This window comes from Hyla sarda, chromosome 4 (assembly GCF_029499605.1).
Source record: "Hyla sarda isolate aHylSar1 chromosome 4, aHylSar1.hap1, whole genome shotgun sequence".
Lineage (NCBI taxonomy): Eukaryota > Metazoa > Chordata > Amphibia > Anura > Hylidae > Hyla > Hyla sarda.
This window is the reverse complement of record NC_079192.1, coordinates 296,720,260-296,732,641: the sequence shown is the minus strand read 5'-3', so window position 1 is coordinate 296,732,641 and position 12,382 is coordinate 296,720,260. Positions and strand designations below refer to the sequence as shown.

The window sequence follows — 12,382 nt, the reverse complement described above, 5'->3', positions numbered from 1 at the left end:
TTATTGGGAAATAATTGGGAAAATAAACTGACAAAGATGTGCCCATTCCTCCAGAGAGATAGAGATGAACTTTCTAATACATAAGGGCCCAGACAATCAAACTTACATGCATTTTACTGTTGTTACTGTCCTTACCCCATCATGACATTCCCTTCAACCAAATTATGGTAATGAGGACAACAAGGAATTTGGTTTCCGGCCTTTGACTGGCAAAAATACTTTTACAATGCAGTTCCGTGCTATCTAGTCACTCTAAAGTTTGGCGTCATGTATACATTTTTAATATTGTATCTATTATTAGACATACAGTTTTGGCTTGTGGCAAACCAGTTATGAACCAGCATAAAATATTTGTTTGTAGTATAAAAACTTAATTTAGTTACGGTTTCTATAATGCCAGGACAATTGTGCCCTTGATGCTTAATAACATCCTTGCTGACAGGCACTTCTGAAGAATGTCCTTGGCCTTTCCTCTCCATTCTTTGAATTTTATTTGTCAGATTCTTGTCATTCGGCTACGTTCTCCTAGACTGCTAGAGAAGGTAATGTGCAGTGTTGGCTTGAATTGTCTCTAAAGCCTGATCTCTGTGGATCCAGTTACAGATAAGCAAGTAATTGGATCATTGGGGACACCTAGAAATGCCGATTCTTTATAGAAAGCTTAAGCAGCTAATGGAGAGTAAACTAGTGATAGTCTACAGTAAAAATGTTTCACTTTTCTGGTATGGGTACTGCTGAAATAGCTTTTATATAGATTGCACACAGTATAGCGCGTACAGCATTAATATTGTATAGATATAGTTGCGGCGGAACAAAGCTGCATAAAATTGTCATTGTGAATTCTGTGATAATTTGATATGTGGTTGGTACAAGGAAACAGAAAAACAAGATCCAAGTCACATTTCTCTGTATATTACAGTAGTCAATACTGCAGTGCTGGTAGCCCCTTTGATTATTCACAGCAGACTAAAGACATAGTTGTAGTGTTTGTTGACTAAGCACAATAAACATGGTATGATCAAATAGAGAAATACATTACTTACATTACAATGCTTTTAGGTCCTGTGCATTGCAGACCTTAGACCACAGCGCTCTATGAAACTTAGATGTGTTGCCTCAACTAAACAGAAGTAAGTGCACTTTAATTCAGGAGAGGCCTACCGTATATACTCGAGTATAAGCCGAGTTTTTCAGCTCGATTTTTCGTGCTGAAAACGCCCCCCCCTTGGCTTATACTCGAGTGAACTGTCCGCCTTTCAATCCCTTCTCAGTGATCTTCAACCTGCAGACCTCCAGATGTTGCAAAACTACAACTCCCAGCATGCCCGGACAGCCATCAGCTGTTCGGGCATGCTGGGAGTTGTAGTTTTGAAACCTCTGGAGGTTCGCAGGTTGAAGACCACTGCAGCCTTCGTCATGATCCAGACACCCCCTTTAGTTTTCTACTCATCTCCCCTCGGTGGGAAGGAAGGGTGAGCTGGTCCGGGCCATCTATGCTGTAGGGAACGTTTGGTGGGGAGGGTAGTCGTTCCAGACTGTCCATTTTCACCGGGGGGGGGGGGCCCTCTTCTCCGGGCCCGGCCCCGGACTAGTGACGTTGCCTTGACGACGACGCACAGGGACGCGCATGAACGTCCCTGTGCGTTGTCATCAAGGCAATGTCACTAGTCCGGGGCCGGGCCCGGAGCGCGGAGAAGAGGACCCCCCCCGGTGAAAATGGACAGCCCGGAACAACTAACCCTCCCCACCGGACGGTCCCTGCAGCATAGATGGCCCGGACCAGCTCACCCTTCCTTCCCACCGAGGGGAGGGGAGTAGAAAACTAAAGGGGGTGTCTGGATGATGACGAAGGCCACAGTCGTCTTCAACCTGCGGACCTCCAGAGGTTTCAAAACTACAACTCCCAGCATGCCCGGACAGCCGATGGCTGTCCGGGCATGCTGGGAGTTGTAGTTTTGCAACATCTGGAGGTCTGCAGGTTGAAGACCACTGATGAAGGGATTGACAGGCGATGATGATGAAGGGGGGGGATGATGACGGGGGTCTGGATGATGACAGGTGGAAGGTGGAAGGATGATGACATGGCGGGATGATCTATTTCACACCCTAGGCTTATAGTCGAGTCAATAACTTTTCCTAGGTTTTTGGGGTGAAATTAGGGGCCTCGGCTTATATTCGGGTCGGCTTCTATTCGAGTATATACGGTATTATAATCCTCAGGTACATTTTAACACACAGAAGTGTGCATATATACATATTTTATAGTTAATCAATTTACACTGCAATTGTAAAAAAAAAAAAAATCATAAATCGAGCAGTAAGATTAAAGACACCTTGTCAGACAAGTCTGATCAAAGGGATTTTCCAGACAAAAATTATTGATGGCCTATGGGAGTCAAAAGGGCATTGTTTAAGGGGCTTTCTACTCTTGTACATTGTTTTTCTGGTGCCACTGTGCCGATTAGCTGATCAGCTGTGGGTGTTGGGTGTGGGCACCCTGCTTTTTAACTATTAATGACTTATCCTGTGGATAGGCATTTAATTATTTTTGCCTAGAAAATACCTTTTAAGGGGTATTCCAGCCCCAGAATTGTTTAAAGTGACTGCCATTCTGATATTATCTTGTCTCTACTGCTGCTTCCTGTGGCTGCCCGCTCAGCTAGTCATTGACTAAGGCTGGACACCACTGCAGCCAGTGACTGGCTGAACAGGCAGTTCCTGTGGAGTTGAGGTGTCACAGGAACCAGGAAGCAGAGTTAAGTGGTAGGGACAGGATCGGCTGCTGCAGTGGATGTGACAGGTGAGTATGGTTTATTTTTTTATTTTTCTATCTTTATTTTTTTGTCACTTGCTAATTTTTTCTAGAGCTGGAATACCCCTTTAAGTTACTATATTCCCAAAGATAAATGACTGCAGCAATCTGATTGGTTGGTGTGCACAACTGGTCAACTTTTCCTCTGCACAGGTTTTAAGAAATGTCCCCCTATGTTCATATGTTTGCTTAAGTACCAGAACACTGTTAAGCAATGTGCAGGTGGAAGGACTACAGTATAGAATTCACAAGATATCATCACTGGATTTCATCAGTTGAAATTAGTGAACTTTGGACATGCAAAAAAAAATTTCTCTTAAGTGTACACAAAAAAAGCGTAACAGACATGTTTAGAAAAATAATAAAATAAAATTGCAGTACTCACCTCACTGATCCCCCACTACTGAGTCTGCTGTGGTGGCTTCGGGCATCATTAATATAGGAATTCTTTTTTAATTTAATTTAATTTTTTTAAACTAGGCTGCCCTTTTTTTATTTCATCCTACAGGACAACTCGTTTAAGCACAGAGCCAATAATTCAAATTTATATACAGTTTTTTTGAAGTGGTTTTTCCATGGACGAAAAATGATGGCTCCCCAGCCAAATTGCATCTGTTGGAGTCGGCTCTGTTACACAACTTGCATAACTCCTACTGACATTAATGGTAGTTGCACAAATTGTGAAGCACTGAGAAATACGCTATTTACATAACTCCAGGAGTTAAGTGAACAACATAGCTCACAGAGCTACATTAGCTTCCGACCAGCCATAAACAGGCCGGAGATGACCAGAGAACATCTAGTCCATGGGAAAACCCCTTTAAGGTTATATTGGAGGCAAGTACAAGTACAGTATCCTATGCATATTTGATACACAGGATTTGAAGTTGTAGATTTAAAGTTGTGTTCAGTCACTTAGTTTACATTGAACACTTCAGCATTAAATCTGCAGATTAAAATCCTGTGCATCAAATATGTGTAGGACACTGTAGGTGTGAATACATCCTAAGGGTAGGGTCATACGTAGTGCATCCTGCCCATCAAATATGCACTTATCAAAACCAGTGCAGAGAAAAGCTGACCAGTAGCCCATAACAACCAATCAGATTGCTTCTTTTGTTTTTCAGAGGCTTTTTCAAAAATGAATGAAGTTATCTATGGGCAAATGGTCATCTTTTTCTCTGCTCAAGTTTTGATAAATCTTTCCTGTATGTGTTAATCAGGGCCGTCTTTAATGCGGGGCAAAAGGGGCAGCTGCCCTGGGCCCTGTCATTCCTGGGGGCCCAAAGCAGCTAGCCCTTTAGCCCCATGCTAAAGCAGCTAGCCACCGCCACTGTTCCAGGCAGGGCCCATGTAGGAGTCGGAGGAAAAAGTTAAAGTTGCTCAGCCTCTGGATCTCATTCATTGCGCCGACCTGGTGTCCCCAGTCTGTTTGCACCAGAGCATGAAATACCTTTCACTGCTGTGCAGAGGATCCTCTCCCAGCTTACGAGTGGTGTGCGGCAATATAGATACGGCGACCGCGTAATTATGTTCCCAAAATCACATGGTCGGTGCGTCACTAGGTTCTACTTCATTGCGCGGCCGCCGTTTCTGTACGTCCGTGCACCGCTTGTCATCTAGGGGAGGAGCCTCTGCCCAGCTGTGAAAGGTATCTCTGCTCCAATGCGAACGGACCGGGGATGCCGAGTCGGAGCAATGAATGAAAGCCGGAGGCAGTACAACTTTAGCTTTTGCCTCCTGCTTCTACAGCAGCAGCATCGTCCTCGATGAAGTGTGGTGCACTGCTGGCTGCAGCCACATGGTAAGTGAAGGGGACTATCTGTCTACTGGGGGGGGAGGAGTCTAATATAAAAATCTGAGGGGACTACCTGACTACTGGGGAGGGAGCTTAATCTGAGGAAACTACCTGACTACTGGGGGGGGGAGTTTAATCTGAGGAGACAACCTGACTACTGGGGACGGAGTTTAATCTGAGGAGACTACCTGACTACTGGGGGAGGGGGGGCGTCTAATCTGAGCATACTTACTGCCTATATGGGGGGGCTAATGTGGGACAACTACCTGCCTACTTGGGGGGGCTAATCTGAGGGGTCTACTTGCTTACTTAGGGTATGTTCACACTGCGGAATTCCCTCGGAATTGCGTGAGCAGGACTCTGCGAGTAGAATTCCGCGCAGTGAACAGTACCGTCAGTGTGAATGGGTCTTCCGCAAGACCCCTTCACACTGTGGAATTTCAGTGGTGGACAATTCCGCGAGCAGAGATTCTGCAGTGTGAATATGCCCTTAAAGGGGTACTATGGCTCTAATACATCTTATCCCCTATCCAAAGGATAGGGGATAAGATGTCTGATCGCGGGGGTCCCACCACTGGGGACCCCCGCAATCTGTCATTGCGCACCCACCTTTGTGCCGCAGCGCTGGAGGCTCCAGATGTGTAGCGTGACTACCACGGGGCCGGAGTATCATGATGTCACACCCCGCCCCCTTAAAGAAAGCCTATGGGAGGGGGTGTGACAGGCATAGACTTGCGACAGGACCCCCGCGACCAAACATCTTATCCCCTATCCTTTTTTAATAGGGGATAAGATGTATTAGGGCCAGAGTACCCCTTTAAAGGATAAGTATCATGAAGAAAAACGTATCCCCTATCCGAAGGAAGTAAGTTTTAGATCGTGGAGGGTCCAAGCGCTGGGGTCCCCCGCCATCTCCTGTTTGGAGCCCATTTTCTCTAGCACAGGGGCACCTCACGACCCCTGCTCCAAAAAGGAGATCGCAGGGGGGGGGGGGCAGCTCTCAGACCCCCCACGATCTAAAACTTATCCCCTATCCTTCGGTTAGGGGATTCGTTTTTCTTCATGATGCTTATCCTTTAACTCCCTACCTACATACTAGGCTAGATAGCTTACTGGCTGCCTACCTACATACCTGGCTGCCTAACTAACTACATACCTGGCTGCATAACAACCTATATACAGTACCTACATAACTACCTACCTACCTACCTACATACCTGACTACCAACCTACATTATGTTAGCGTTGTTACAATTTGGAGGACTATAGATTGGGAGATTGTATAGAGAGGAGGTTGAAGTTGGAACATTTTCCCTGGGGCCCATGTTACATGTTACACCCCTGGCCGCAAGACTGTAAAGTTTTTTCTGGCTGGCTTGATTGGCATGCAGGGCACAGCATCAAGTCAGCAACATGACAGAATATAAGCCTGACAAATGAAATGCCAGGCTTCCCTCACAGGCTGCAGTGCTTAGAACCTGTGTAGTGAAAGCCTGGATTTATTTGTCATGTATATTACGGCTGCACCCTTTGACCTGTGGGACTTTTATGGGGTTTTTTTTATCCCCAGTCCAGCCCTGCTGATGGGGGTCCAATGAAAATTAAAGACGGCCCTGTTGTTAATAGATCCTTAAGCTTGTTTGACCTCTACAGCACAATATAAGAAAACCATGAAGTAAGTTTTAGAGCATAATATTGCAGACATAATGATACAGATGTCAAATGGGATTAAATGATGTATACTTAAAACTATGAAAGGCAAGATAAGAGCCACCGCTTAAATATACAAGATCAGGGACTATTCCAAAAATGCCAAAATATATAAGCATAAAGGAACTCTGTGTAGCATTGCAAAGCTCCAATAGCGTTCACTAGGAAACCAATTTTATTTCACATAAAGCATTTCTTTTATGATGTGGGTTTATTTGTACTCCGACCTAAAAGTACTGACCTGCCAGTCGTTAGTCTTGCTGTCTAGAGACATACTGCAGGTGTGATTTATGGCTATGCGCTTGAGATGGTTTCTTGTGGAGCAAATAAACCTCTGGTTTTCCTAGTTTTATCTTCCAGTTTCTCATGATATTTTTCATATTTTACAGAGACAGATCCTAATAGTGGCAGCTACAATAATCTGTCCAGTGGGACGAGCTACTACAGCTGTGTCAGTCAGATCACTATAGGTAAGCAGCAAAGAGTGAGCAGAAAAAACTACAAGCAAAGCAAGTACATTTGCAACACTATGTTTTTAAGGAAAACTATATTAAAACTACTAAGGTTTTACATTTATATATGCACTTTCATAACAAACTGAATTACTTGTGGTCCGAAAAAGACGAAAATCAAGGTAGACACAAACTCTCACGAGAAGCAAGTGAAGAACTAGTGTGATCCCATATTGTATGTGGATTCCAGCCATCCATCTAGGTATTTCCGATGAGTAAAGAATATGGTATGCAATTGTTTCCAACCTATACTGCTTGGCTTCTAGCTGGGGAATAGTTTTTTTGTTTTTTTTTTCATTTTCCCACTGCAGTGGTTACATGCTGGAATAAGGTTTGGAAACAACTAGTTTTGTAAGTATTAATGGCCACTTTCATCCTGCTTTTACCTTTACACTTTACATAACAATTATAACTTAGTAAAATAAAACCTCTGCTCCCCTTACCATGACTAACATCTCCTACATTCACTAATATGTGTGCAGCTAAAAGTAAATGTGTGCAAGTTGGTACATCGTTTCCTATTTTCAGATATGTCAGGTCATAATACTGATGGGCAACCTGCGTGCTAAGAGCTCCTGTGGGCAGTGTTTAAAGGGGTGTACTCCACTGCCCCAGCATTCAGAACATTTTGTTTTGAACTCTGAGCGCGGGCTTCAGGAGTCATGACATCACGGCCACGCCCCTTGTGATGTCACGCTAAGGCCCCTCATTGCAAGTCTATGGCAGCAGCCACGCCCCCTCCCATAGACTTGCATTGAGGGGACACGGCGTGACGTCTCGAGGGGCATGGGCTTTGACGTCACAACCCCTGCAGCGGGCATTCAGTGTTAGGAACAAAATGTTCTGAATGCTGGGGCAGTGGAGTACCCCTTTAAGGGGTCAGCACTTCAGTAGAAAAGAAACTTTTGATGTAGCCAGTGCCCCCTGTGCTAAGACACAGGGGAAAAAAATATTTCCCCTTTTGGTTGAATTTACATTGGTCAGAACAGCTGTGAATTATTTCTACAGCTTTCTCATAATTTTTTGGATTTATGACAGATTTCACCACATTCTGTGTATAGGGGTGAAAACCACAGTGAATCTGCAACAAATTCTACATGTAAAGCGGCCAGATATTAGCTGTAAATCAATGAAAAAACGCAAAATTATTTTTCCACTGCGTTTTTCAGTTTGGCATTTTTTAAAATCTTTTTGGCATTTTTTCACTCTTTTGTGGCGTTTTCCAGCTCCTTGGCAGTCTTGTAAAGTCGCAGCATGTTGAGCCTATGGCGTTTTTTTCTATTCATATTTCCCACAGAGAGCTGTGATTGGCCAGATGGTTCCAGCCAATTGCAACTCTGTGGAAAATATGAATATGTGTATATATACGTCAGTGCAGGGGACCATAGAAGAGCGGACTGCCTCATCTATACATTATACAGGAGGATCACAGCGGGTGTCAGGAGTGACACTCGCTGCGATCTGTCTATTAATGCAGGTACTACAGCTCCCAGTATGGAGAAGAGTGTGCTCCATGTTGGGAGTAGTAGTACCTGCAGTTAAGGACATATCACAGCGGGTGTCACTCCTGACACCCGTTGTGATCGTCCCATCTATTGCAGAGATGCAGAACGGCTTTCTTCTGCGCTCCACATCTCTGCACTATACTCCGGCCGGCCACTCACTCATTCATATTTCCCTCTGAGAGCAACCATCCGGCCAATCCCCACTCTGGGCGGAAAATATGAATGAATGAGGGGAATTTCTATTCCCATCACTAGCCGGCCCGGAGTATAGTGCAGAGATGCGAGTGCTGTATAGAGCCACAATACTTTGCCGAGTTCACTTCTGTACGCAAAGTGAGTGCTTCCACCCAACATAGGTCTCTGGAAGACTACTCTCTTCCACACCCTGCTCTCAAAACTTTTCAAAAAACCTGAAACAAATGTAACCAAACATAATTCTTTTTAGTACCAGTGCACTACTATACTAAGCCTGAATAATACCACCATACAGTGACCATCATGTGCTCAAGTACAAGCTCCACACAGGTGGTCTAATTTACTGCCCCCAGCATTACTGCTAACCTCAATATTCTGTCTGCTATTGTACTACTGCGGCCCAGGTACCCCAATTCTGCTTGTTACCCGAAAATCTTGCATGCTATGCTGCTGTGTCTGCTGTGCTGCTGGCCCTAAGACTCTTCCTAATATGCCTGATTCCTGCACCATTATCGTGATTGCTGCTGCCTCCATTCCGAGTACACCCCTGTTCCATAATGTAACATTGATGGCATCTTCCTCGATGCCAGGGGTAGACTTCATATGATCATGATAATGAAGGGGCTGCCATACTTGGTGGGATATGACATCAGTGTTTAATACTAAAAACCACTTTAAGCCTGGGACTTTATGTTCAAGGCTATTATCAGTGAATGCACAGTAAAGGGCTAGCTAGAATTAATAATAAAGTGTTGAGTTTGGCTATTCATTATAGGCTATTAACAAAACCTTTACTTTTCACATATATTTATTGCAAATATTGACAAAATAATGACTCTTAAAAAAAAAGAGTACAAGCATCGTGATTGCATTTCTGTAATAGTACTAAAGTAATGAAGTTTACTAAGCTAAATAAATCTGACAATAGACTATGAATTTTGGCATCCATATATACACCAATCTATAGGCAAAGTATTAAAAAACTGGGAAAAAAAACACATTAAAAAAAGTGAAATTATAGGCTTAATAATATATACTGTAACATAAAGCAATAAACCAGAAAAAATCTAACCCTAAAAATTGCACATTGCTTAGCAGGCCATAAAAAAATCCAAAAGAAAACTGCAATGAGAGGAAGGTTACATCTACATGCATACACTTGGCAATTCAAAACAAAATAAAATAAAAACAATAACAAAACAAAAAAACAAACGGCATGAGTATAGGGATAAAATGCTTTTCAGCAGCTGAGAGAGAAGCCTTTGAGTATCATAAACCCATTGACCTTCTCTCATGCTATGTCCCAGTATTGTCAGGGGCGTAGCTATAGAGGTAGCAGTCACACCTGGGCCCTGGTGCCTAAGGGGGCCAAAACACATCTGCCCCATAAGAGACCAGTAGTATATTTGGCATATGAGGCCCTACTGCACATTTAGCATCGAAGCCAAGAAGCTACAATCTACGCTTCTGAGTATGGTTATTAGCCTGACTGCCGACTAGGAGCTTCCAAAAGTACTGTACATAACATAAAATGTAAAATACAATATCTTTGTAGTTAGTTGAGTATTTCCCATAAAACCTATAGTACTACGGAATCCAAGTAAAATAAATGCTGATAATTGTTTCCATAAAGGACATAAATAATGTATCACTGACAGACAGAATTGAACTGTGTTTGCTAAAAAGCAATTATTTTGACAATATGCTTCCTGTATTCTAGGTTTTGAAGTTAATGGACCAGTTGCAATAGGAATATCACATTGGAAACCTCCCTATGTTCACAATGAACCATACCAACCATATGGACAATCCCAGCAGAATTCTGAAGTCCCAGCAGCTCCGATGTCTTGCTCCTTCCTTGCACAGATGGACGTATCAGCATCTTTATCTTGTCCAACTTCTCTTTCCATTATTCCTACAGTCTCTCGCAGCAGCAGCCAAGATACCTTAAGTCAAGACTCAGATGCTAATCCCGGTAAGGCTTCATATATCTTATCATGTGATACCACAAAAGTATGTCTCTTCATTTACATAGAGGTTTTTTGTTATGCTGTAATGGAACTAGTATAAAACAATTATGGTCTGTTCCATTGGATGGTGTGTTATGGCGGTATACTCTGAGACATTAGATAACAAAGGGAATGTCTACACCTTGATAATACAATGCTATGGTGACTCAAAATGGAATGCTATGAGACCAGAAGCAAATATGTCCATTAAAGCCCTCACCATAGATAAAAAATTCAAAGGTAAATGAGATTTTCTGTACATTACTCTTAGGCTACTTTAACATTGCCATTTGTCTCCGGCAGTGTGAAGCCCGATATTATAGGATCACGAATAGCAAGAGAAAAATTTGTGCGAGCACAAATTTTTCTCCCGCTACTTGCTGCTAAAAAATAACAGGTCCGTTGGGACCTCATCATAGTGAGTGGGGTCCTTCAAGACCCGTCAGCACCCGTTGGTACACGTCAGGTAACGGGTACATTTTTAGCCAGAGAAAAAAATAAAAAAGAGCCTGATGGACTTGTTAGTGACGGGTCCCAAAGGCATTGTGAAAGGAGCCTTAGGCTAGGTTTTCACACAGGTTTTTTTTCTGGCGTTTTTTTTTTGGAAAGGAATTACAAATAAAAGAAGGATTTATACCTCTCTTTCTTACCAGATCCACTTTCGACTTTGGCTTAAAAACTGCAGTGACAGTTTAAAAAAAAAATGCCAGGAAAAAACCTGTGTGGAAACCTAGCCTTAGACATGGGAAATTTGTAAGAGGTGTAAAGAAGAGTGCAGTTCACAGCAAATCAAGGTTAAAGGGGTACTCCATTGCCCCAGCGTTCGGAACAGGCTGCAGGGGTCGTGACGTTACGGCCATGTGCCTTGTGATGTCACGTCAACGCCCCCTCAATGCAAGTTTATGGGAGGGGGCTAGGTTGCCCCCACGCCCCCTCCCATAGACTTGCATTGAGGGGGCGTGTCGTGACATCACAAGGGGGCATGGCCGTGACATAATGACCCCTGCAGCCTGCACCCAGCGTTCGGAACAAAATGTTCCGAACGCTGGGGCAGTGGAGTACCCCTTTAACCGAGATTGCACTGATATCCATGTGTGCAAAAGAAAATAAAGAATAGACTGTAAACAAAAGGCTGTTCTCAGGTGTGTTGGATTGGGCTGATGTGTACATTAAAGTAATGGTAAAAAAAAAGTGACAAGTGTAAGATAATTAAAATAATAACATTTATTTATAAATATATAATTAAATATGTAATACTTGTTATGCAGGGCATGTCTCAGGACTGAATATATGATGTTCTAACAGTAGTAATAACCAGTAAGAGGGGTTAAAATAAAAGTGTAACTATAGAGATAGATAAAATATAGGAATTTAAACAATTACCAAATAAATTAAAGGGGTATTCCAGGCCAAAACTTTTTTTTATATATCAACTGGCTCCGGAAAGTTAAACAGATTTGTAAATTACTTCTATTAAAAAATCTTAATCCTTCCAATAGTTGTTAGCTTCTGAAGTTGAGTTGCTGTTTTCTGTCTAACTGCTTTCTGATGACTCACGTCCCAGGAGCTGTACAGCTCCTATGGGGATATTTTCCCATCATGCACAGCTCCCGGGACGTGACATCATCATTGAGCAGTTAGACAGAAAACTTCAGAAGCTAATAACTATTGGAAGGATAAAGATTTTTTAATAGAAGTAATTTACAAATCTGTTTAACGCTCTGGAGCCAGTTGATATATATATAAAAAAGTTTTTGCCTGGAATACCCCTTTAAAACGTGTCAAATAACAGTAGCTTCCAATTGACACTGATTGTTTATAAATATTGCACTGTATCAAAA

General features: G+C 42.8%; 2 protein-coding genes across 3 annotated transcripts in view; one reads left to right on the top strand and one right to left on the bottom strand.

The window, feature by feature from the left end:
• The window catches only part of LOC130369397 (uncharacterized), a 158,370-nt gene extending 158,215 nt beyond the window's left edge, over nucleotides 1–155 (bottom strand). Inside the window, exon 1 of the mRNA XM_056574603.1 lies at nucleotides 136–155. Within this exon, the coding sequence (XP_056430578.1) occupies nucleotides 136–143 (8 nt within the window). The 5' untranslated portion in view covers nucleotides 144–155. The remainder of the gene's footprint in view (nucleotides 1–135) is intronic.
• Nucleotides 1–12,382, top strand: part of ANO4 (anoctamin 4) — a 174,161-nt gene that overhangs the window by 3,108 nt on the left and 158,671 nt on the right. Inside the window, exons 2-3 of one of the 2 annotated variants that reach the window (XM_056574595.1) lie at nucleotides 6,710–6,790; nucleotides 10,253–10,507. In XM_056574595.1, the coding sequence (XP_056430570.1) occupies nucleotides 6,710–6,790; nucleotides 10,253–10,507 (336 nt within the window). The remainder of the gene's footprint in view (nucleotides 1–6,709; nucleotides 6,791–10,252; nucleotides 10,508–12,382) is intronic. The other variant, XM_056574597.1, reaches the window with a different exon arrangement.